Below are 27890 nucleotides of genomic sequence, written 5' to 3' on the forward strand. Positions count from 1 at the left end.
TGTAAAGTCCACATTACATTTTCAAACTCTACATTTCTCATGGTGAGGAGGGACATACTATATTATTTTGGGTTATTTATTATAATGCAAAATACAATGTTTCCCTTGAAGACATGGCCATAATGTAGACATGTTTTCGTCAACATTGGCTTCTTTATATAAAAAGTACCTAATGGATAAGAATTGCTTTGATGCAATCTAAAATTTGAAACTTTAGCTACATAAATCCAATCAAGGTGATTCAAGAGCAAACATTTTTTCATATTCTTAAAATCCACGTGAGTCAATCTCACATTGGCAAATTTTCGAAATAGTCTCTTGACGTTCAACTATGATTACGACTATTGACATTTAAGTAATATGCCAATTTCTTATCCATTCACTAGACTTATCCTCAACACTAATACTCTTGATGTTATCTCAACACCCAAAGAAGGGCTTGTTCCCTTGAATTATAACTCTTTGGGAAAGCCTTATGAATGATTAAATACCATTCACCTTGTTATTTAAAGTTGTAAATTGCACAAGTGGATATTCCCATACTATATATTATTTTGAGTTATTTATTTTGACGCTAAAAACGATGTCTTTCAATATTTTTTTATTTTTATTTTTTTTTAAACGATGTACTGTACAGGAAGGAGCAAGGCTAGCCCAGTCGTGGCAGGTATGTCTTATAAGGAATGTTGCCTTTTGGAGCCTTCACCTTCCGTGTCTTCATCAGAATCCCGCACTACTGCATTTCTACCCCGCTTCTCCAAGGGTCTTCTGAACCTGCTTGCGTGGACTTGTTCACAGGTATCATCGTTGACATCAAGGTTGCCAATTTCTTCTTGGGAGCCACTCTGTTCTTTCTCTAAATCTTCCTTTTCAGACTCTTGTTCGGATTCTTCTTTCTCAGAATCCCGGGAGTATGCTTCCCCGCCTGCAGGGGATCCTCTTGCTTTTTCTTTCTCAGTTAGCTGCTTACACTTTTTGCCGTTGTCAAGGATCTTGAAGTCTCGAGCTGTACTGCGCTTCGCATGCCTCAGCAGATTTACTTTCGTAAATCTGCTGAGTTGGATAAGATAGCGTTCATAGTCTTCCACATAAAATACAAGGTTTGGTATTGTTCTAACTTCACGTTTAATCTTACTTACGGATCCTTTTGCTTGGTAATTCTCTTGTTGATCCTGGAGGCAAACATCAAAGGAAGACCTTATAAGATCAATAGATTTTCTAGTACTTGGTTACATCCTGGCCATAGGCGCACGTGGAACATATGAAGTACTTTATATGTATAGAGAACAAGTCCTTTACCCTCTGCATGACTGCCATAAATGAGTAAAGTGGAGCGGTCATTCGTTTGCAGGTCACTTCTGCCAGTAGTTGGAACTTGTTGCTGGGAAGAGCTTGTTTAAACCCCTTCGGAGCTATACATATCTTTGTGGCAGCAGCTAGACATTTGTAAAGCCTCACTGTAACCCTAAGAAATTGCTCTGCCAGCACACCTGCATTGCGAGATGGATGAGTAACCAGTTGAACAATTAGAACTTTAAGATGCAGCATGGAAGTTAATTCTTAACGTGAGTTATGAGATTTCAGTATACCGCTTAAGCTCATGTGTACAAAGCTTGAGAGGACTTTGACTAAAGTCTCCATTCTTGTGTGCAAAGCTGCTTCCAACGTCAACCGTGAGGTTTCAAAATGACTCGGTGCTTGCAATTCTATTGAGAGCTCTGAAGACTTCATTAATGGCTTTAATTTAAGCTTGGAAATGAACCATTCCAAATCAGCCAAAGTAGCATCTGCATGCTGTAGGAGAAAGCCACTAATAGCATTCCGTGTAGATGTGTTTACGACTGGGTACATCCCAGAAACTTCTATCGCATCCAATTCTTCTGTCCCCATTACCTTCAACAATTCTTCGCTGACATTTTGAGCTATCATCAGATCATCTGGAGTCGAACTAAGGCAGACAGATAATTTTATCAAAACTCGAGCTGCAGCAGTAAATGTTAGCTTCAAGCTTTTAGATTTTGATTCAGCCCACGTTCCATGCACCTTCATTTGTGAAAGTCGCAATTTGCTCCCCAAATACAACATGGTCCCTGCAAGAATCTGACAAAACATTGAAAATAGAGTCAAAGGAATTTCTGCATCTCACCTCTGATACGAAGCTTTTATAAGACATAAGAGCTCCTAAGAGGATCATAGATCGTAAACCACCCTAATTCTGCTTAACCAATACACACCTAATGCAGCTGAAGAATGAGAACCACATGCTAAGCAATTATGGATAAGCAAGATACATCCGAACGTAGGGTTCAGTATTCCAATTTCCTCTAGAGATTGCACTTAAATGAAAGAACCTTTTGTCACTTCTGATAATCAAAAGGGTACCATGTAGATACACACCTTCCAATGCAGTATGCGTTGTTTACAATTTTCATCTATTTATATTTATTTATTTATATTTTTAATTTTATTTTTATTTATATATTTGGATTTATATATATACCAATGCCACCTTTCTCTCGACTTCCTCCCTCACATTTAGCTTTGTAGTACTGCACAATTTCCCCACTTCTACTGACCTCTCAGATCCACCTCTCACCTTCCTTTTCCTTCCTAATAAATGCATCCGTCCTTGCATAGCATGAGTTGACTGTTATTGGTTTGGTCAGTAGCCTTGAGTACTCCCCCTACAAATCTGTTTTAGGACACAAACATGATTCAGGAGAGTTTTGGATCTCTGGAGATTCATGCCAAACCAGAACTATTATCTTCTTGATCACCATGCACTAGGGGACATTGCAATCCTACAACAAATTTGAAAGATGGCCTCTATATAGGAGACCTGTCTAGCTGCAAGATAAGTGACAACAGCCACATGTCCATCATGTACCAATGAACAAGAAAGTTATTAAGAGCTGCAACAAGAGATTAGTATCATGTTTGTCCCATAGATCCTATTATATCTCTTTTGGACATTAATACGATATTTCATTTCTCCCATCCACCTTTGCTCCCATCTAGGAGCAAGATCACAACTTTGACATGGAGACTTGTATTATCTATGGGAGCACACAAAACAATCAAGTGGATTCCTAATCACTACGTAATCCTAGGCCCAATGATTGATTCATGCCATTTTTTGGATCTTCTAACCTCGGCTAAAATGTTGGTCATGAGCACAATTTGCATCTACTAGGTGTAAGCAGTGACCAACACGAACGGCTCTTCTTTAACCACATTGGCAAACTTAGTTCAAAATCATCCCCCTTGAATCATTCTTCCTTTTTTTCCTTTGATCCATTTCTTCCTATGACGACCAAGCATATCACAATCCTAGCACCTCTTCTTTGTACCCTCCTTATCAAGAGTGTCCACCATAGGAAGTATGTTTATCCTTCTTGGTCTTATCTTTCCCAATTTTACCCTTACCTTTATCTTTATCCTTCCCTTTACCCTTCCATTAAATGCCTTATCTTTGTCATATAGCCTTTAGCCCATCTTGGATCAACAAGGGACCAAGCTCCTCAAACACGAGTGGCTTTTATCTCTCTCCGACTATCATTCTCTCCAACTATCAAGGTCATTACTGTTGAATCTTCTTAGTAGTTTACTAAGCATGAGGGTGCCAATTGATCTCTTAAGACCTTTACTTTGACCAAACGTTTATTTCTCAAGTCCCCTTCTTCCATTGTCAACATGGACAGCTGATTGTAAAGAGTCAATATTTGTTACTTATTGCTAGTCACAAACATATCACACAAGATTGTCCAAGCCTCTTGTATCACCAACTAAATATGCAGTAGCATAGAATCTATAGCCGTTTCGATGATTAGAGATAGTGCATCAGCATCCCTAAGCATAGAATCCTTCACATCCAACTTTGCTTGTGGAATCCACTTGATCCTTAGGCTGAGTCTTCACTCCTTAAATAATCTTCCATATTGCACGTGCAATTATGATGGCTCCAAATCTCTCTTTAAATCAGATAATTAATCTCATCCTATTTACTCATTTTGTGTGAGTTTGAGATCACATGCACAATGAGATCTAGTACTATGAGAATTACTTGAAAGATATTTCTACACACTAATCTCTTGTCACACCTATTTAATTAGAAGTAGCCTTCCTCTTTCACTTGTCAAAGTCATACCTTCGATGCCAACTTTTATTTGGGCTTGATCTCCAAGGCTGTCACTTCCCTTGGCTACAATCTCACTCCCCTCCTCCCTAAAAACATGTTAGAGAAAGAATGCTAGCTGTCCTAGAGCCTAACCTCACAATGGAAGATTTCTTCCAAGTGGATTCAAAGTAAGCAAAACCTGGGTACACTTGAAGATGATGAGTGCACAAGAATAGCGTAGATCTAGAAAGTTCCAAACAGCAGTAGGTTAAACTCTCAGAAAGGAAGCTCTCATCAAGTGCCCTACACCAGCAAGAACTCTCCTGCCCACGAAGAGCCTTAAATCTGCTACAACCCTACCTCACATTTCTGCTTGTTGTGGTGCTCCCTACATGAGGTTTTAGAGGAGTTGCTCAGTTAGTGAGGCTGAGGACATACTAGACACCTAGAGAAGACAAGGACAAGATGCATCTAAAGCATGGAGACAATGACCATTGCAATACTTCAAAGCTATACAATGATGAGGTGGATGGATTTCCAGCAATGGTGGCATCTTCACAAGGCTGTAATGGCAAACAAGAGTGGGACAAAGTCCAATGAAGGCCTCAAATGTTGGTTGACTTTCTGTCAAAGGGAATTACTCAAGGTATAATTCTCTCTGCTTATTTTGAGATTTCAAGTACGAGGGTGAAGACCTTCTAGGCATTCAAAGGGGAAAGCACCATCTAGGCTGATGTCTCTGCTGCCCACGTGGCAGCCTTGTATGCTGCCCACGTGCAACTCTCTCCTCTCTCTCAAAGCTGCCCCATCGCAGCTTTCTCGTGTGTACACATGGCTTCCTGTTGAGTCCAACCTATATTGTTGGTATAGTTCCTCCACATCAATGGTGAGTTGGTCTCTAACCTCCAACACACCCTCTCAACGACCCACCATGGGCCAACACCCATTTGTCAATGCAAACGTTCCATGAACTCTCATAGAGAAGCTCTCAAGAACAAGTCAAAAAGTCACCTTCAGCCTTAAACCCACAACTCATATTTCTCCAAGTCAAGCTCCACCAAGGTTAGCCATCCCAAAACACAAGTACAATCTAAGTAGCTCCAACCATCATGGTACTACCATCATCAATCACAAGCATACCAAGCAACCTTCATCTTTCCAAGGTCATAATACTTGTTACAAAGGTTGTGAAGCTCTTTAATGATGGAAGTGGGTTTATCTTATGACCAACTGCGCCAACTTCCACCTCACAATATCTCCCTCCCTCATTCTCATGGTGAACAATTGATTCTCAAGTTGGACGACCCTCGTAGTATCATTTGTTTTGTACATGTCCTTCAAGGTGTCCCACGCTTCTGTCAAAGTATCTACCAACTAAATGTGCGGAATGGCTTTGTCTAATGTCGTCTCGATAATCATTAGCAACACTATGAAATACTTTACTTCCCACTCTTCTAACATATCTAGATCAACCTGTTTTGTTACCTTTCCTATCGCATCCACTGTGTCAATCAATATTCAAATCCTCTCTTGTTGCCTTCCAAAACTTCCATGCCAAGTGGCTTCACCTCCCAAACAAGGTAGTTATCCTTTTTCACTTTGCCCACTTCTCCAAGCTTGGGATCAACACACGTGTAGCCGTTGGACAGAATTTCTTGGAATAGAACATATATGCAATTGACACTAGTGATCTCTCACTAAGGCACACTTGTGGTCACCTTCTTTCTCACAAAGAAATTTGTCCTTCAAACATGGGAGTTGACTTTGATTTCTTCACGCCTAAATCAAGACCTCCTTCCCAAAGTTCTCACCTCCAAGCTCCGCGTGCTTGTGAATCTTCCTTAAGGCTTTGATACTATGTTAAAAGACAAAGACAAAGGTTGCTTTTTGTAGCCAGCACTCCCAGAATGGAAGAATATAGAGATATATAGCCAAAGAATCACCAATGCTAAATCAAATCTCTCTCCTTTCCTTTGTGCACACAATTGTATAAAGAGATAGACACAAACAGGCTAAGGGGAAGGATGAGGGGAAGGCTCATGATCTTAGGGCTTGGAAGTGGGCTCACGAGATTGGGGAGTGGGCTCACGGGACTTGGGAGGAGGAGAAGGCTCATGAGACTGGGGAGTGGGCTCATGAGACTTGCGGGAGGGCTCACAAGAGTTGGGAGAGGGCTCACAAGAGTCCTTGGAGACCTCACAAGAGTTGGGGGAGGGCTTATGAGAGTCGAGGGAGGTGTCATTAAACCCGGATAGGTTCGTGTGCACAAATGCCATGGAGGTGGTGGAGATAGAGGAGGAAGGGTGGAGGCGGCATCTCGTGGGTCTAGCATTGTTCTTCACTCTTGCCATTGAATAGAGTCTAGTGTCACACTATAGTATGTTATACTTGTCTATTGTCTATGACATCAATCAACATCAAGCTTTATATCATGTGAGTATTTTGATTATCATTACCTAACACTTGTTCTTTCATATTTCTTTCCATTTTGCTTTTCATTATGCTTTCCACATTTCCATTCCGTTCCTAGCTAGCTACTAGATCTCTTCAATTAGCTCAAGGATTTTCTCTATAAATATGACCTGATCATTACTAACTTTGACCCATTGGTTATAGTTGATGGTAAGACCTAGGCATCTTAAAGATTTCCACAAGCAAGTAGGGAATGTTACAGTTGGTGCGTGTTGCAATTTACATTGAATCTAGTTAGGCAAGATTTTTAGTCAAGAGCCATTAGTGGTCAACAAGAGGCCTTACAATGTCCTTGCTTCTTCAAAAAGTTGGAGAGCAACATCACGGACTTGTAGTTCAAGAGTAAAGTCAAGTATTAAAAGACCAAGAACAGCAATTAGCCATCTTCTTCAAGTTGGCCAAGAGCACGATCAAGAAGACTTTGTATAAATGGATGCTCAAGTATGTGTGGATGTATCGATTTGTAAGTGTGAGGATATGTTTATACTATGGTCTATACCTACTATTGGGCGCTGATGACGTCATTGGGATGCTTGAAAAGCTTTAAAAAATTTTAGAATACTAGAAATTGTCTACGTGGCCACTGCATTTTTGGCTTCGCATTGTACAATCAATATTTATTGCTTACATACAATTCTTTTTGCCATTGATGACATTTAGCAAGAAAGAGATTACATGTTTCATGTCTTCTATTATGGAATTTTTTTGGCACTCAAAGAATGGCCGTAATTAGATTACTCTCCATGGAACATCTATGTTCACCAAAGATGCATGGTGCTTTGAATGTCTTGAATATTCATATTTATATTTTGGCACATAAAGAAAAAATGATACTAGAATTTATGCAAGTTGACAAACCTTGGGCTGCTATGTTGCATCATTTACTTTACATTTGACTACTAATGCGTTTGGGCATTGGCAGCCTACTCAATGGGATTTTATTACGAAAAATATTGAGAAGTTAAGGGATGTCCTTTTGCCACCCGAATGTTTTCAAATTAAAAAGAGATACTTCTCTCATCTTAAACGACAAGGTCGGTGAAATCCCTCACGCTCTTTGAAAGATAGCAATTTCTCTTTGATTCACTACGAACCTCCTTCGTAAAAAAAACAGCAAGCACACTTCCCCTTTTGCTCTCCCTCTCTCTCTCTCTCTCAACAGAGACACTAGGGCCCAGGACAACATGTCGGGCTGGACCCCCCCAAGGTATTTTATTACTTGAAGAGAATCTGTTACAAAAGTTCAGCGTAGAGCTGTTTGATGCACACTCTTTCAAAACGTGAAAAATCCCCTTTATTACAAGAGCTTCAAGCTCAAATAAATGGTCAACTATACTTTGACTTAGGATATTTACATTGTGGTGACATCCCCTCGGCTTCTATTCAGTTGACCTCAACTGAAAAGCTTCCTTGTAAACATCCAAAAGCTGTGGATGGTCGAATAACATGTCTTCGTCCATCCACTTGGCATCTAATGCCGTATAATTCTTGAATTTTACAAGATACTTGTAAAACTCCTTATCCTGAGGGCCTTTGCGCACATTATGGTACACAATAATCTGCTCTGACTGAAGGACCTCCTTCAGCTCATCCATTTCTGGTGAATCTTCTGATATTGCTTCAATAGGCTCTGGTCCCTGGAATTTCTTTAGAAGTCTCACATGGAATGCATTGTGAATCCTCCAATGCTCTGGCAATGCTAATCTGTATGCAACCTCATTTATTCTTTCTGTAACCCTGAAAGGGCCATAGTATCTGGGAGATAACTTTGCATACACTTTCTGTTTTTCTTTAAACTTGCGGAGCCTAACTTTTTCAAACTTTAAAAGTACCCAATCCCCTTCCTTGAGATCTAACTGTCTCCTATGCTTATATGCAGCTCTTTTATGTTTCTCTTGAGACCTTTCAATTGCTGTCCGGACTTGGCTGTAAGCTGTCTGGAGGTCTCTCACAAACTGATCAGCTGCAAATATTTCATCTTTGATCCTCAATATAGGTGGCCAAATCACCTTCCCATATATGACCTCTAAAGAGGCTTTCCCTGTAGAGCTATGTACTGTATTATTGTAAGCAAACTCTACCTACGGTAGGTACTTTTCCCAGTCTGAACTTTGGTCACCCACGTAGTATTTCAGCATATCCAAAACTCTAGAATTTGCAACTTCACTTTGACCATCTGTCTGGGGATGAAAAGAAGAAGAAAAATTGAAATTTGTCCCCATGTTATCAAATAAAGCTCTCCAAAATAGACTGGTCATTCTGGGATCTCGATCACTAACAATGGACTTAGGCATACCATGATGCTTAAAAATCTGTACCATGAAAAACTTAGCCATATAATCTGCCTTTATGGTTTTGCGAACCAGAATGAAATGAGCTTGCTTGCTGAATTTATCAATGATAGTCCAAATCCCATCATTCCTTGACTTTGATCTTGGCAAATCAAAAATAAAGTCCATTGTAATACTTTCCCATGGTGCCTAAGACACGGGAAGAGGCATAAGTAGGCCAAGTGCCTTCCGTCTATCATACTTCACTTTCTGACACGTAAGGCATTCAGTAACAAACTGATGTATATCTTTCCGCATCCCTGGCCAAAAGAAATATCTCTCTAGTGCTAGAGTTGTTGCTGTATGTCATACACATCTCTTGATTAGTTCTCTATTTCGTATCACGGGAGTAGCACCATGTATAACCTCCCAACCATATCTCGCTGAGGCTGACCAACAGACAGAGATCTTCGTTCGAAATTCAACATGAATAATTCCCTTCTCTTCTCTCTCTAGCCTCAGCAAGCCCCAATCCCTTAGATAGATCTAGATGCCACATGTCATCCATATAGGGCCTTCCAAAAGCAACATTCCACCCCTCTCTTGGGATGCATTAAATCCTTTGTCCCTAGGCACAATCTTTGCACTAGGCCCTTGGCCTTAGATCTACCTAGTCTCGTGCTATCAACCCTCACCTAGGACCTTGACATTAAATCCCTCCCGATCAATTACATGAAGCGCAAACACATATATTACAAAGATAGATCCTTTAAGGAAAATGTCGATTGATTCTTCCGAGGTCATGCTACCTCGGCTAGAGCGTAACAATCCTTCCCTCTTCAGACATTAGCGTCCTCAATGATAAAGTCTGGGAACACTCTCCGCAACTGATATACGGATTCCCAGGTAGCTTCGGATAGAGGCTGACCATGCCATGCAACCAACACCGTGGGTATCTTCCGATTTCGTATTTGCATTGTTTCTCGGTCCAGGATCCTTGTTAGTTTGCGCCTTGCAATATCCTCTATCTCCTGAAACAAAACCACACCTTCGATTAGTGAGTCACCAGTATGTAAAAATTTCTTTAAGCGCGAAACATGAAAAACCGGGTGCACCTTACACCGCTATGGCAATTCTAATTTATAGGCTACACTGCCTATTCTCTTTAGAATTAACCACGGCCCACAGTATCGAGGTGATAACTTAGCACACTCTCCTGAAGTCAACGACTTCGAGTGCAAAGGAACTCTGAGAAAAACTTTTTCTTCTTCCTTAAATGCTCTTATAGACCGATTTTCATCCGCATACACCCTTGCTCTATCCATAGCCTGACGGATATTAGCTCTCGCAAATGCTAGCATCTCCTGCATCTGAACTACAAAGTCCGCGGCACTAGGCACTTTTGAAGGTATTCCAACTATAGTGGGATTTGCTGGTCTATAACCATAGTTCAGTTCAAACGGACTGAACCCGGTAGAGGAATGTTTTCTATCATTGTAGACAAGCTCGAACAATGGCAACCACTTGTTCCACATATGTTGCCTTAATGACACATATGCCCTCAGCATATCCTCTAAAGTTTGGTTGACTCTCTCCGTCTGACCATCCGTCTCAAAATGATCCCCACTACTCATTCCCAACTTAGTCCTCAGTGTCTCAAATACCGTCGTCCAAAAATGACCTGTAAATCTGACATCTCTGTCTGACACTATGGATCTAGGCAATCCATGCAGATGAAATATATGTCTAATGAACAAATCCGCCACTTGCGGGACACTAACAAACTCTCTAGTCGGAATGAAGTGAGCCATCTTAGTTAGACGATCAACCACCACAAGGATAGAATCATATCCTCCTTGTGTCGTAGGCAGCCCTACAATAAAGTCCATGGAAATGCTCTCCCACTTACTTAGTGGTTTTTCCAAGGACTGTAAAAGTTCGGGTGTCCTCACCCGCTCGGCCTTACTAACCTGACACGAGAAACACCGGGTCACATATTCATGAATATGCTTTTTTATCTTTGGCCAAAAGAAATCTCGCTTCATGAGATCATATGTCTTCTCTACTCCTGGATATCCCGCACACGGGCTATCATGGCATTGTCGAATGACTCTCTGCCTGAGATCATTCTGACTAGGTACTACAACCTTGTCATTTCTAACTAGCATAGCATCCCTTATGGTATATCTTGCATAAGTTTGGCCTTTTCTGGATGCGAGGTCATCCTTTTCACTTTCCCCGGGTTTTAACACATGAGCTTTAGGCCACAAGCTCTGGACAAACTCGTCCACTTTTTGAGTTTCTCTTATCTCGGTCATTAGAGCACTCTCTAATACCGTGAAACTTAGGTTGTGCATAATGCGAGACAACGCATCAATAACCTTATTGTCTTTTTCTCTTCGGTACCGAATCGTTAGATTAAACTCCTTCATGAGCTCTGCCCACCTAGCTTGGCAGCCCCTCAAGTCAGGCTGTTTACAAAAATGTTTCAGAGTATCATGATCCACATCCACATAAAACTCTGAACCATATAAATAATGTCTCCATGTTTTCAAAGCATGGATAACAACATACCACTCCAATTCATGAGTTGGCCAATTCCTTTGAGAGGGAGAAAGCTTCTTGCTTTCAAAGGCTACTGGCCTTCCCTCTTGCAGGAGAACTGCTCCTACTGCAATGCCACTTGCATCGGTTTCTAGGAACAACGGTTTCTAGGAATCAACTATTTTTAACACCGGTCCTGTGACCACAGCCTGTTTTATGGTGTTAAAACTTTCTTGTTGATTCTGTCCCCAAATAAAAGGTACTTTATCTGAGGTCAGATCAGTCAATGGAGATACTATTCCGAAATATCCTTTGATATGCCTTCTATAAAACTGAACAAATCCCAAGAACGATCGCAACATGGACAAACTCTGAGGGATTGGCCAAGTTAGTATCGCAGCCATTTTCTTCAGATCTATTTCTACCCCCTGTGGAGTAATTATGAACCCTAAATATTCAAGCCTTACCATACACAGTATAGTTTTCTTTTTATTTACATAAAGACTGGCTTTCCTCAAAGTACTGAACACTACTCTTAAGTGTTCACGATGCTTAGTAATACTTTTACTGAATATCAAGATATCGTCAATAAAATGTACTACGAACTTTTCGATATACGGACATAGCAAATCGTTCATAAGCATGACAAATGTCGTTGGAGCATTAGTAAGTCCGAAGGGCATTACCAAAAACTCATAATAACCAAACCTGCTTCTGAAAGCGGTTTTATAGCCACATTTAAGATCAATCTTACTGAAAATCACGACTCCATGTAATGCATCTAGCAAAACATCAATCCGAGCCATCGGATACATGTGCTTAACAATGATATTATTCAATGCTCTGTAATCTATACAGAGGCGAAACGTATCATCCTTTTTCTTCTTTAATATCACTGACGAAGCAAATGGTGAGAAACTTGGTTGAATCTACCTCAACTTGAGGTATTCTTCCAGTTCTCTACGCACCTCCGCCTCTTCGGTAAAACTCATTCTATAAGGAGGTCTATTTACAGGTTCTACCCTCGGGATCAGTTCAATCTTATGTTGAACTTTACGCTCTAGAGGTAACCCATAAGGTAGTTCATCTCTAAAACATTCAGAGAACTTCTCTATTATAAGATTAGCCAGCTTGGCCATCTCACCACTTTGTGCAACATCAGTGCTAATCGAGGAATCATCAACCGGCTCTACCGATGTTGTGCATAGGAATAAAAACTCTACTTGAGCTTTTCTGATTGCCATCACGGAAACCAACAGTCCCTGAGGTATATCTTTTTCACCTCGCAAGACATAAAGCACATCATTCATCTTGAATTGATATACGTGCTTTTTCCAATCAATGGTTGGATTCTTCTTAGAATGCCACGCCATACCCAGGGCTATATCTGCATGAGCAAGCTTGGTCAATTCAAAATCAAGCTTCTCAGCATAGTCTTGAATTCGAAGCTCCAACTGGATAACCCTTTGGTCCCATACTTCAGTTGAACTTCCATCTGTCATCCTGACTGTTTACGCATAGTCAAATGGACTCGTCTTTAATTTCAGCCTCTTCACGAGCTTGGAGTTAATCACATTGTGAGTTGACGCCGAGTCAAAAAACACAATGACATCATGATTAGCCACTTGCTCTTTCATTTTAATTAACTCCATATCATTAAAGGCCGTATATCCCGTTGCTGCGAGCTTAGATAGGATGTTATCAAGTGCACTCGTCACTAACTTAGCAACAGACACACATAACAAACAAGGTACTAACCTCTGAGAAGATCCCGCTAGCTGAATCTGCATCTCTTCCGCTCTGGGACTTCCTTGCATCTCCACGTCGCACTCTGAGATCACGATCTCAACCATCCGACGATCTTTGTTACGTGGACAATCCTTTCACTGGTGAGGTTGAAGGTAACCAAAGCATAAGCCTTCTCTTCTCGCTTTTTCCCTTTGTTCTGGGTTCAAGGCAGACTTAGACCAAGCCCGGGCTGCCATTGGGGTTACTTTCCTCTTCACTCCAATGGTGGTACTTGGTTTAGGAGTTTCAGCCGGTCTCGCCTGCTTGGCTTGACCACTCGGCTGCGAACCACTCCTCTACTAGCCCACTTTTTCTTAAACCCCGATTTCTTCGAATACCCATACTGGGTTCCGACCTGTGCAAACCCACTTGGCTTGTTGCCCTTGGCATCCTCGTAGTTCAGGGCTATAGCTATTGCATCATCTAACGTGTTTGCGTACTTAGCCCGAACTTCCATTTTTATTCGATCATTCAATCCAAATATGAAATCTTTCACTTGGATTGATTGAGGCAGGGGTTCGTCAACCTCATTACACTCTCTCGAAACTTATCAGTGTATTCTGCCACTGATAAATTTCTCTGACGAAGGTTCCTATATTGATCGCAAGCTCAGGATGCTTCGTCAAGAGGTAAGAAGTGTTTCCTGAACTCTCTTTTAAACCCCTCCTAAGTGAATGCTATACCATCTTTTTGTTGTTTAATCCAGCACCAATCCGCTGCCTCACTAAACATGTGGATGGCCTCGCGGATCTTTTTGATATCATTTCTGATTTCACAAATGGCGAACGCCTCGTTCCATTTGTGTAACCAGGTCTCAATGACATCGGAGCTACAATCGTTCATCCGACCAGAATACTTTTCCGGTCTATAATTAGCAATATTTGGCACTTTAGCCTTCCTAGGCTCGACCGTATGGACACTAGACTCCAGTTTCATTGGAGCCTTTCCCCTCTCTTCTCGAGAAGATCTGATAGACATACTCTGTATCGCTCTCCTAAGTTCGGACTGCCCTGCATTGGCTTGTAATTGTTGCGCTAACAACTATTGCAAGGCATCCTCCAGCAATGCAATCCTGCCAACTAAAGTATGAGCTACTGGGTGCGATCCCTTCTGGGTCGGCCGGACTCCTAATTTACCAGGGTCCCTCCTGGAAGCTCCTTCTTCTGCTTCCATTCCGTTCAATGGGTGTTTTCTTTTGTGTTTTTTTTTTTAAAAAACACCACTAGAAACTGTATTTACAGGCTGACACAATTCAGTGTACTAACAATCTGGCACAATTCTCTATACTAGGGAATTCCTGCAATCCCACATGCACACTGACTAGGCATTTGATATAAGTATAATCTAAATAGCGCTTTTCCCTTTACTAGGGAAGCTCCTGCAACTAGCTCTGACCGAAGCACACAGGCATATCCTCAAGCATAATCTGTCCTTGCTATAGCATCATAAACTACGACCTCTGCTAAAACCACAAAAGTCTAACTGCTTCTGACAAAACAGGAATAACGAAAACCAAAAGGGAAAATAGATAAAGTGCTTCCTGGAAACTCCCCGCAACTTGCAGCCTGCACGTACAGCCTGCTCTCAGATCTTGATCGTCAACCTGTCGCCAAGCCTCATAGTCTTACAAGTCATCCGTGATCTCTGACTGTATATGCGCTAGGGAAACAGTCGACAGCTGTTACCAACAGCTCTCCACGGGCTTCTCTATGCATCGAATAGCCTTCAACAAGATCACCTCGACACAACAACGACACCTTCTACCAACGACTAACGAGTTGCAGTCAGCCACGTAACATGTCGAAGGCAAATCGCTCCCACGAAACAGTCAACAAGCCTCTGCCCACGAACTCCTGGCGTCAACGGAGAAGACGGCCAAATCCACTTCCAGTGAAAAACGCACATTCATTATACGCCCACGCCGATCCTTGTCAACTTGCGCTCCAGCTTCAACGCCTACGTGTCCATTCCGTCACCTTCCCTTGGGCTTCTTATTTATCTGGTCAACCACCAAGTACCGATGTCGAAGGACCATCCAAGAACCTTCCGCTCCAACACAACTTCACCGCCTACGTGTCCTGCTCCTAATTCATGGACGTCGCAAGTTTCCAGTCGCTCCACCTGTACTCCAGACACGATTCAGAAGCCTCAACTTTCATCCAATTGGTCTCCCTACTCCCGAATTCCTAGCGTCAACGATTTTTTTCACACCTGCGCTTCACATCTCCCGTACCTGCCTGAGCTTTCCGTTGATCTGCGATCAATCACAGACTGTCAACATTGAAGGGCCTTACAGGAGCCCTCCGCTCCAACGCTCTACGACAAACTTGCGTAGCCAACGCCAATGCATGCATAGCCCAGTCGTTTGTCGTCAGCACGTAGCACCAACAGTCAATCCGTCAATCTGGCGCTCAGATCGTTCGACGATCCAGCTCTCTCCTCTCCACTTCGTAGCCTCGGCTCTGATAGCAATTGTCATACACATCTCATGATTAGTTCTCTATTTCGTATCACGGGAGTAGCACCATGTATAACCTCCCAACCATATCTCGCTGAGACTAACCAACAGACAGAGATCTTCGTTCGAAATTCAACATGAATAATTCCCTTCTCTTCTCTCTCTAGCCTTAGCAAGCCCCAATTCCCTAGATAGATCTAGATGCCACATGTCATCCATATAGGGCCTTCCAAAAGCAACATTCCACCCCTCTCTTAGGATGCATTAAATCCTTTGCCCCTATCTACCTAGTCTGGTGCTATCAGCCCTCACCTAGGACCTTGACATTAAATCCCTCTTGATCATTTACATGAAGCGCAAACACATATATTACAAAGATAGATCCTTTAAGGGAAATGTCGACTGATTCTTCCGAGGTCATGCTACCTCGGCTAGAGCGTAACACTGTAATTCCTCTATGTCCAGCATAGGGAGATGCATGGCATTCCTCCAAAATCATTTTCTCATCTCCTAGGTGATGCATAGGCAATTATCTTTCATTAGATACCCATCTTCCAGGGAATAGTGACTGGTGGATTGCCCCTCTTGCATTTGCTGTAAAATTTCACCAAAATCTGCATCACGAGCATATTGCTCCCTCATGTCTTCCAGGTCTTGATGATAAGCAATAGTCACATTATTGACCTGGGGTCTTCGGGACAAGGCATCTGCCACTCTGTTCCGAATTCCTAGGGTATGGACAATCTGAAAATGATACATTGACAGCATGTTTACCCATTTCATATGCGTCTCGGAAAGCTTGGTTTGAGTCAAAAAGTATCTCGGACTTTGGTGATCTGTCTTAACAGTAAAATCTACACCCAAAAGATAGTGCTTCCATGTATGGATGGCATGAATTACAGCTAATAACTCTTTCTCATAGATTCCTAGATATCTCTCTGCGTCCCGAAGTCTCCCGCTTTCATAGGCCACAACATAACCATTCTGATGCAATGCAGCCCCAACACATTCTCCACAAGCATCGCAATCAACATCAAAAGATTGATAAAGATCCGGGACTACAAGAATAAGCTCTGTAGTCAACTTCTCCTTGAGTGTATTGAATGCTTTCTTCTGTGATATTCCCCATGTGAAGGCTGCATTTTTCTTAGTAAGGTCATGTAATGGAGCTGCGATATCAGCAAAATGTCTGATAAACCTTCTGTAGTAAGAACACAAGCCTAGGAAACTTTGAACTTCATGCACAGTTTTCAGCTCTGGCCATTCCTGAATGGCACGGATCTTCGCTGGATCCATTTGTATCCCATTCTTGGATATTATATGCCCCAGATAATGGATTTCTTCCAAGAAGAATTCACTTTTCTTGCTGTTTGCGTAGAGCTGATGATTTCTCAGCTCTTGAAACACTATAGCAAGATGTTCCCTGTGCTCTTCTTCTGTCTTAGAAAAGACTAAGATATCATCAAAGAAAGTACCCGTGAAATGCCTGTACTTTCGGAAGATGCGATCCATCATTCTATTGAATGTGGCTGGAGCATTTGTCAACCCAAAAGGCATCACTAAGTATTCATACAGCCCGAATGTAGTGCGAAATGCTGTCTTGTGCACATTCTGAGGCTGTATCCTCACTTGGTGATAGCCACTCTTTAAGTCTATCCTGCTAAAAACTGAAGCTCCATTTAACTGATCCAACACATCATCAATGCACGGAATAGGGAATCTATTCTTGATGGTCATTTTGTTCAAAGCACGATAATCGATGCACATACGGAATGAACCATCTTTCTTCTGTACTAGCAATACAGGGAAACAAAAAGGAGACGAGCTGGGCTGAATCAACCCTTTGGACAACAAGTCCTGTACCTGAGCCATAATCTCCTCTCTCTGAGTCGCACTGACTCTATAAGGTGGTCTGTTTGGTAGCTCACTACCAGGCATTAACTCTATCTGATGATCTTCTGGTCTCTCTAGGGATAACTCCCCTGGCAAAGTATTAGAAAAGCAATCTTTAAAGTTTACAAGAAACTGAAACTTATCTTTGTCTGCATCATTCATTTCAGCATGCATATCATTCTCTTTTTCTTTTACAAAAACCATGTACGCAGAAATTGCAGACTTTATTGCTTCACCACATGTAACATCAGATACAATGGGGATAGTGTCCCCTTTATTCCTGGCAACTAAACGCTGATTTTTCCCCCTATGCACAAACTCCAGCACTCTTTCAAGAAGAGTCAACTTCACTGCCTTGCGATGAAACCAAGGCATTCCCAAGACTACATCATGATGTTTCAGTGGAGAAATGAAGAAGTCTTCCTGATCCACATAACTCTGAACATGAAGACGGAGCTTCCCTATCAAGAGAGTGACTGGCACAGGATTCCCACAGAACATCTGATCGGCATCCAAAGCCCTGCCCAACTCCTCTGTCTTTATTTCCAGCCTCAGGGCTAGATCCTCTGATATGAAATTATCAGTAGCCCCTGGATCAAATAAAATTAGCGCTTGCTGGTCTCTGACTTTGCTCCATGATAGCAGCAATTCTCGTTCTTCTAGGTTTGAAACATGACCCAATATGTCAGGAATCCCCCCCGCCATTGGCTTTTGCGGTCCTCGTGGCTTCTTTGCCTCTTTTCCCTTCGAAGTTGAAGGCTTTTCTGAGCACTGGACAGCCACATGCCCCTCTTTGCCGCACTTGAAGCATTTCCCATCTCTATGGAATTCAACTATCTGTTCAGGGGTGAATAGAGATTTGCCTTTATAAACCTTTGAAAACTGAGTACCCCTCGGCTTCAGAGGCTGAAACCCTTTCTTTTCAACCTTGGGGTACTCTTTCTTTTCTAATTTTGAAAAATCAATTTTCTTTCTATCAGCACGTCCTGCATGCAAGGATAGCACTGTAGATGGATCTTGTAACGGCACAAGACTAGCTACTGAAGCTAAATGCATAAGGTCTTGAATGTTCTTTGCCCCCAAAGCATTCACTACTGCCTGAATTTTTGGAGTGAGACCTGGTTTATACTTTCTCATTTGGGTCCCTTTGGAGATCTTTTTGAAAGGTGCAACCTACAAATAAGCATCCCAAAACTTTTGGTTGTACACATCCACTGTATCTCCTGCATCCATATGCAAACTATCCCAATCTTGAAGAACATGGTCTCTAAACTGTTTAGGCATAAACTGCTGGTAGAAGGCTTTCTTGAAGTCCTTCCACTTCCTTAGGGCTGACCCATCTGTGGTCTGTGCACTCCACCATGCACTAGCTGTTGCTGTCAAGTGCAAACTGACCATTCTTAACTTGGAGGATTCTGAAAACTTTTCTGTGCCGAATGCAGCATCAAACTGCCTAATGAACTGAAATGCTTTGTCTGTATGACCATACTGTCCATTGTAGGTCATAAACTTGACAGATTTACCTCCCTCTTTGAATTCCTTGGTCTCTCTGGAAGACTTTCTCTTCCTAGACTTCTTATGTTTCCTTCTTTTTCTGGATGGTTTATCTGATAAAGAAGAAGAAGATACAGAAGTCGAACTCGAGGTAGACGGTGATGGACTAGGAGATCGGTGATGATGCCTCGATCTCTTCCTGCTATGAGACCGTCCCCTATGAGATCTCTCTTTCTCAAGCTGTACACAAGAGTGTGCCTCTGGCATTGGCACGTCATATGCTATATTAGGCATAGCTTATTAGGCATAGCTTCTACTTGAAACAAATGCTGAGCCCTTGGATCTTTTCTGAGATTTTCCATCTCTTGCCTACGAGCACGTACCATCTGTTCAAATTCTTGTTGAGTTTGCTGCACACTTCTCTGTCTTGGATGTACATCCCTATCTTGTGAATCCCACTGGATAGGTGATTGATCCATATTCTGAGATCTGCAAATTTTTCACACACCGTGTAGGTAACTGATGCACAACTACCTTTGCTTTTCCGACAGAAAAATACCTCAACAAGAGGTGTCTTGCATTCACAACTTGTGCCAGTAATTGGCCTATCAGTTCAAAGCATAAACCCACAAAATTGCTAAAGCATCGACAATTGTATTGCCCTTTTTCTGGCTACTGCAAAAAGCACTCAGAAGCATCTGATTCATCTTCCCAATGCACAAAGGCATGCATTTTCTTTTTCTGCAAATCTCTGATTTCTCTGCTTTTCTCCGCTTTTCTGCTGCTTTTCTGACAGTAGAAGTCTGCTTTCTCTGTTTTCTCTGCTTTTCTGCTGCATTTTTGACAGTAAAAGTCTGACAGACAGGTGAAGTCTGCTAGCAGAAACAGTGTCTGCAACTGTCCCCTTTTTTTTTTTTTGAAAGAACAGTAACCAAATGGAGTAACTGGCTAGTTACTCTAACCAGACTGACTGGTTCTGGTCTGGTTAGTCTGCAACTAGACTAACTGGACTGGTCACAATCTAGTTACAGTGACCAGACTGGTCTGGTTGGGTCAACTAACTGGACCTCTAACCAGTCCACTAACCAAGGTTAGGCTAGATAAACCCAGGGCCTGCCACATCAGCCACCTGTCTGCCATGTGTCAGTGCCACATCAGCATCTGATCTGGCTGCCACATGTACTGCCACATCAGCACCCTTCAGGCCTGCATGCCACATCAGCAACTTGCCACGTCAATTTGTCTGATTGCCTGTGTGACACGTGTCAGATCTACTGAGCTGTCTGCCACATCATCTGCTGCTTGGCTGCCACACCAGTGCCTGTGCAAGCCACGTGTACTCCTACCCTGGCCACGTCAGCAACAGCCAAAGGTTTTAGACCTTGGCAGCGTCGCGCCGGCACCCTGCGCAAGGAAATGGTCGACGGAGCCACCTCGTCGCTACTCGTCAAGCGAACGCCATGCTACAGTACGTCCTACGTGAGGACCATGTGTGCCCGCGTGACAGCATCAGTAATCCCTCCTAGCCCTCCGCCCTGAGCGTAAGCAATCATCTGCTCCTCGTTTGCATACGATGCCTATCGTATCAGTTATCGCCGGCGTATTCTCCTTCCTCACAATCAACAGCAATGCTCTGTTTCTCTGTGGAAGAGATCAGCAAAAGGACCCCCGTAGACTCGTCCTCGTCAAACAGCGAAAAGACCAGCTGTACCGTCGTAAAACTACAGCAGCGCCTCTTTCTTTTCCGTTAATTTTTCAGCAAAGTCACACATCAACTCCTTGGATCCTCACTATCTAAGAAGACAGTATAGCTATGCAATATAACTGTGCTCTGATACCAATGAAATCCCTCACGCTCTTTGAAAGATAGCAATTTCTCTTTGATTCACTACGAACCTCCTTCGTAAAAAAACAGCAAGCACACTTCCCCTTTTGCTCTCCCTCTCTCTCTCTCTCAACAGAGACACTAGGGCCCAAGACAACATGTCGGGCTGGACCCCCCGAAGGTATTTTATTACTTGAAGAGAATCTGTTACAAAAGTTCAGCGTAGAGCTGTGTGATACACACTCTTTCAAAACGTGAAAAATCCCCTTTATTACAAGAGCTTCAAGCTCATTTCAAATTGGCAACATGCCACTTGTCTAAAATCTAGACTAAGTCCTATTACATGCCACTAAGGGCCACTCTGGAGTCTTCAAAGCACTTGGTCACACAAACCGCCTCCTAGATGCTTATTAGGCTCCCATAGCGCTTAGGAAAAATAACTCTTTCCAATACCTGCAACAATTAATTAAAGCACACCACCATGGCACCCATTAATTGTTAGCGCTTTGCATGCAAATAACACACTGTGGACTAATTCTAGTCACAGTGGGCGTCCCCACTGAACACATGTGCACACATAAACAAATATAAAAATATATATTTATTCTCTAGTTGACCGGAGTCAACACTCTTGATTATAATTAAGGAGCTTTGACCAAGGATCGAGGCACCTTAATTATAGCCAAGTCTCTCCAACCGAAGTTGACACATCTTCGTTAACCGAGGTTAACCCTCTTGGCGCATGCCAAGTCTTGTTGACTGAAGTCAACACTCTCTGACCGTAGTCAGCTCTGTAGTTCTATAGTTAACCGCAGTTAACCCTCTTGGTAATAAACCAAGTCTCCTAGACCAAAGTCAAGTTTACTTGACTAGAGTCAAGTATCTTTGACCATAGTCAATCCCTTGACCATTAAAAGAACTCTTTGACCATAATTAACACATATAAAACACTTTAATTATGATCAAATAAATGGTCAACTATACTTTGACTTAGGATATTTACATTGTGGTGACAGTCGGATCTCTCTTGAAGGAAACTCCTTAAGAGGCTAAGAGTTTATATTTGTCCGAGGTATTTCCTTGCCCATTGACATTACAAGAACTCAAACGCTCCTATTTTATTTCCTCTTAAGGAATCTAGACTGTGGGGGATGTACTTAAGGCTGATGGTACTTTTCTAGCTTTTCCTTTGGAAGTTAGACAATCTAGTCAAAAGTCAACGCATGGACTTTTTGGTAAACGTTGGCTTTTTTGACTGACGTGGTCATCGGTCGGCGTTGACCAAGTCGGCCAAGCTGACCTATTAGCCTATAAAAGGGCAGCCTTTGGCCCTCATTCTTCATCCACTCCTCAAGCCTTCAAGCCTTCAGAGCAGTAGAGTCAAGCCTCCCTGCAAGACCAGCAAGGTAGCCTCAACCTCTTCAAGGATCTAGTGAGGATTCACCTCCTCTAGGTAGTCTAGTATTCTAGTTTTGCAGTGAGGGTTTCAGCCCCTTCATACAGTTGTGTTCAGCCCTTTGGGCATTCATTATTGTTATCTATTTCCTCTTCAGAGGTCCACTACATTCTCTCCCTCTTATTCTCTCACTCACATCCACAGCTTACTTTGTGTATTGAGTGCATCACCTTGCAGTTTCAGTTAGTATTGAGCAGGAGAGAGAGTGAGGATAGTCTATCTCCGCTACAACCTCCAAGTTTCACTTTTTTGGAATATCACTATGACAATCATTTTATGATTGTCTATGTGCTCGTCAGTCAGATGCTTCTTCTTACATGTCTTATAATGACATTTTCTGAGGTATTAGCATGTTATTTTTTCTGGGAACTGCTCACTGTAATATAAAGTTTATGGGTTTCACTTTTTTTTAAATGTGTGTGTGTGTGTGTGTGTGTGTGTGTGTGTGAGAGAGAGAGAGAGAGAGAGAGAGAAGCTTCCTTGGACCCAAGAGGAGGGCAGTCAGATAGGCCCCTGTTTTGGTTCAAGATCTGAGCACATGGGATGCAAGAGTGGAGTAGAGTGGTAACTTTTAAACTATCATCTCACTTGGGAGCATCACTTGGGATGCATGATATTTACATGACTTCTGGCTGTCTATACATATTTACCCATTTATCAATGAGAAATGGTCATGACTCCAGGCTTGAAATGCCACATGGAGGCTGAACCTGCGTGGTATTCAAAGGTGCCCAATAGCATGAAATGCTTGTGATACATTTTGGTGAAATGCCCGTGCGATGAGGGCCATATGTCTGTCAAAACTTCCAGGTCACCCGCTGCTGTTATTCCTCAGTGCATACAGTTTTATAAATGATCCTAAAGTCAACTTTTTTTGCATTGATGCTCTATAAAGAGAGTTGTGAATTATTCCACATGCGTCCATGCAAATTTTGTAATCTACAAGCTGCAAGTTTTCAAGAATTTGCAACCCCACTTGAAGCTTGAGGAACTATATGCACGAGCTACGAGCTCATTACAAAACTAAAAGGAAACAAGGATAGTGTTTCTATATGTCAAGATATACCTGATAGACTATAACATACTAGATCTTTGAACTGTAGACAAAAGGTGCTATTTAACAAAGAGATTTACTCACTTCAAACTCACGAAATTGTGAGCAGCGCAAGAGCTCATCCAATAATGGTCGGACTTTCTTCAGTAAAAACTCTTGTATGAGGCACTCATCAGGCGACAATCCATGTGCTTTATTATTCTCCCCATCAGACTCACTCCCTTCTGCAGTTGGTTCACCAGCAAGATCGAGAGACATGTGACCAATGACATCTTTTAAGCAGTTTTTCCTTTGTGCCAACCTGCATATTTCATCTAAACACTTGACCAGGGTTAATAACAGTCCCTCACGTGCTTCATCAGCAGATTTCCTCCCTCTTGCTTGTTTCTCTCTGTCCTTTGATTTTTCCACTGGCCATGAAGAAACCCCAGTTATTGCAGCTGTAAGAGCCTGTAATAGAGGTTCCCCTAAGATTTTCCAATCACCGTCGATATGTTGTTTGGTCCCAATCAAGTCTTCATCTCCATCTCGATAGTCACAGGCAGCCATCTTCACATGACGAAGACAAGATCTAACAGAGAAACGAGCCACCTTATGAGCATAAGGCATTAAATCTTTCTTCCATGGGACCTGACGATTGACTTCAGAAATTGTAGGATTGTTTTGTGGCATATCTTGGCTATTAATTTGTTGAACATATTGTAGCAGGAAAGCAGCATTTGCAGGACTTAAAAATGGTACTCTCCGTGCTGAAATTTGAACCAAGCCTGAGTGTAGCTTTCCAGTAAGACCACAATGGTTGACAGATTCAACTGGCCTGAATTTTGCATTTCCAGAGCCACCTCCATGTTTCTGCAATATCTGCTCTAGTGCATCATAACTATTGATATAGGAATACAATTCTATCCCTGCTTCATCCAGATTTGAGTTATTTTCTGGACACACCATTTTGGAGACCACAGCATCTATCAAGACTTCATAAATACCAATGTAAATACGAGCCTTTTCAAGATTGGTCTTTCCCTCCATAGTTTCCAGTGCAAAGTCTTGAGCCTTGTCAAGGTTCAAATCTGTACCACAAATGGCAGTCTGTGCGATAAGAGAGAATAGTATAATGGTATACTGAGTAAACCAAAAAGTCGATAGCTTCAGTGCCTTTTTTTTTCAAAAGGCAACTACCTGCTAATGACTTAAGCTGTAAGCTTTGGTGAATCTTGGAAAAAGCATCTGCCAGAGAGTCAGCAGCACATTGTCGCCCAGCCTGCAGCATGATCACAATTCAATTTCTAACATAAAATCAGTGAACAGCCAAAAAGTGTACCTGCAACAACGTAATCACATTGAACAGATGCCAAGAGAGGGTTTAACGCCATGCATCACCTCATAATCTTGCGATAACGAGAAGCCTAAACAGGTTTCCATGGAATTCTGCCCCTGATTTTCTCGTGGCTGGAGAGTAAGAAGATTGTGAATGCAGAAAATAAGATGGTCAAGTGGCTCCTCTATAAACACAGTCCCATTATGAGTCTTCACACAGCAGTTTATGTTCAAGGAGATGTCTGTCCTCTGCAAAGCATTGGAGCACAGATTGTCTTTTTTCTGCAATTGTTTTTGCAATAAAACAAGCAAAGCAGCTAGGAATTGAGTCACAATGCATCTGAGACTAATAGAGAAAGAATTCAAAAAAATGTGGGTTAATTACCTCCTGTGTCTCATAATACCTACAGAAATGGGGCCAGAGCAAGTCAAATGCAGTCTCTGCAGCTGCAGGATCCATTAACACGAGTTTGACAAGACCTCCATACAAACATTCACGCATGTTTGCCTGCACAATTATTAGAGCATAATTTGTCATATTTGCATCGCAGCAAAGCAAACCTGATCAAAACCCGCAGCACTCCACCTGTTGCAGGAGACACCTCCGTAGCAATCCCTTCAATTCCTGCAGCAAACTCTGGTTCCTTCTGAAGCAAGTCTTGCCTTTTTGGCTACAGCTAGCTTCACTTGAAGAACTCAACAGTGAATCACAATCATTTTGTGCTTTTGAACGTCTTTCAAAAATTAATAGGCTAAGAAACCCTCGTAGAGCAGTCATGCGAGCCATTGCCTCCCGACCAAACATTGCCTTTCTAAGGACCAGAACAGTATAGCTCTGCCAAATCCCAAAAGTACAATTAGTAATTGTGTCGCTTTGCAGAAGGTGATTCAAAGGATGCTTATTAAACATGGAGCATAAGAAGATTACATGAAGGTCAGAGCTCAGGTAGAACAGGGGGCATATGCTATGGACTAAGGATGTAGCAGAAATAGGATGAAGAAATGCAAAGTAGTCCAGACATTCCTTCAGGCACGATACGTGTTCCACCATTAGATGTGGATAGCTTTGCGCCAGTTGACCAAGCATCCTAACACACAGTTGACATAGATTTCCATAAGCTTAGACTCAGGTCCTCATATGTGAAGCTCTAGGCTACTCAGACTGATAAGGCTTTCCGCTGGATGCCTTGCCTGATGATCGGTGAGCTCTGGTCAGGCCTAAGCCCAATTATCTGACACTTGCTCTGCTCAATTATCTGCAAATCTGACAAATGCACAGGATCAACAAACAGGCCACAGAAAGCTGGTCCACGGTGTCCACAAAAATGCTTCCCATTTAAGTAAGGATCACCTGATCCCGTGCCATCTCGTGAACTTCAAATGCTGTTCTTAAAATAAGAGCCCCCAAATCTTTGCACCCAGGCATCAGACAAGCTTTGCTAAGGTACTCGCAAAGGGAAGAATCTTCCGTCTGACCGCTTTCGATTAAGAGAAATCCAATGCTTACCAGGCTGGGTATAACATGGTCCCAATCCAAAGGCTGTGTTACGAACCTGAAAGCCACAGAGTAGCCCAACATTTTTAGGGTAAATGGACGTTTGAATCTGTCCATGTGAAAATACCTCGTATGCTACTGATCTTTGGAGACCGCAAAATCAGTCCTACTCATCCGACATAATGGAAACTAGTTCATGTTCATCTCAAAAGGTCAAATCATTGTACAGTCTGCATGAAGGATTGCTCCACGGTTTTAACGCTTTCTAAGAACTGCCTTTTCAACGCCGGAGGAGCGCACCTCGATCTTCTGAAAATCATCCAGATTGGCATTAATACATTTAATAAGCAAATCTTACGTCTGGAGGACTAAACATTTCAGTAAGACCAAGGAAATGACATCATTGTTTACAATATAAATCACTAAATGGATGGAATCGAATCAAGGCAAGTTAATTTAAGCAGGCGAAGGTAACTTGCAATAACGAGCTATCAGATCCCAATCGACCATTACATAAGAGCGAAGCGCAAAAACATTGACCCTAAACTCGCAATTCTTGTCGAATCGAGCACCAAGTTTGTACCTGCCCTGCACTAAGTCTTGATAAGACCCCGTAACGGCAGCCTTCAGCAAAATTAGCGCCGGCTCCTCAAACCTTTGTATCCGAACAATGGAAAGGACTACAGAGACAATGAACGACGTCAGAGGTAAACACCTCATGCGTACTATGTGGAGGATCTCGTGCCCCAAGGCTGGATCCTGTTTCACAGCGAAATTTATGTGTAACACGATCGTCCCTTCAACCTGTCTGCGCGCCTCAACGGAGAACTTCAGCCCCTTCGACGGTGATTTCTCCATTCTAATTTCACTATGAGAAGCGGAGAGTCTGCTGAAGAAAGAAAGAATGCCGATCAAAATGACTCGCTTGAAGCCTTTTGAAGCAAGAAGCAACAGTTGATAGACAAGCGCAGGAAGATCTACTGGTTCGGCATGTTTCATCTGACCGAAGATTGTGTTAAGAAACTCCACAAGTTGGCTCTCGTTCAAGGGCATTTCACGAAGCATAGCCGTCAACTTGGTGAGAACAGCCTTCGACCACGGCAAGGATGCAATACGCTTCAAGGTATTGTCTCTGTATTCGAAGCCAGTGGCAAGGATCTCATTGCCGTCTCGCCGAGGTACAATGACTTGCTCAGAAGAGGATGTTATGCGGGTGAGGCAGCGGGGGAGAAGCAGCAGGGTATGACCTTGGTCATCACTGTGATTGGAGTTTTCAAGGTGTTGGATGATGGACTCGACGATGGAGGGTAGTCGGCGCCGAGGCAAAGCATCAATTTCTTGAAGAAGGAAATCCAGGCAATCCCCCATTTTTTTATCTACCACGATCGCTGCTTGGTGCACTAGATCAATGATTTTCAGGACGAGAAGCAAAAGGAGAGACGCAGGCCTGGAAGAGTCGAGGTGTCTGGCGGAGGGAGCGAGAGCAAGGAAGAGCGCCCTGGTGTACTCCATGATGGCGTCGGATGCTGCGAGGGGTCGGCGGCTGCGACTGACGAGAGCTTGGATGAGGACGCTGTCGGACTTGGAAAGGATGAGGTCCACAACTCGCGTGGGGTGGTGGTAGCTTTGCGACGACGAGAAGCTGCTGCTGCTGCTTTCTTCCACGATTTCGTCCTCCCACTCCATCTCCCTCTCCTCCTCCTCCTC

The 27890-nt window shown here is 42.6% G+C and overlaps 1 protein-coding gene across 1 annotated transcript; it reads right to left on the reverse strand.

The window, feature by feature from the left end:
• Positions 1-388: 388 nt before the first annotated feature.
• On the reverse strand, positions 389-27890 carry LOC147898915 (uncharacterized). Its single transcript, XM_087379541.1, is given in 14 exon segments — positions 389-1172; positions 1300-1490; positions 1590-2100; positions 23456-24441; positions 24551-24632; positions 24752-24937; positions 25074-25196; positions 25275-25523; positions 25617-25776; positions 25880-25944; positions 26040-26219; positions 26221-26241; positions 26411-26492; positions 26767-27890. Coding segments are annotated over 14 exon segments (4437 nt in total). The 5' UTR covers positions 27870-27890; the 3' UTR covers positions 389-674.

Source organism: Dipteris shenzhenensis, chromosome 9, assembly GCF_047967505.1.
Source record: "Dipteris shenzhenensis isolate YYH24624 ecotype China chromosome 9, Dip_SZ_1.0, whole genome shotgun sequence".
In the NCBI taxonomy this organism is placed as follows: domain Eukaryota; kingdom Viridiplantae; phylum Streptophyta; class Polypodiopsida; order Gleicheniales; family Dipteridaceae; genus Dipteris; species Dipteris shenzhenensis.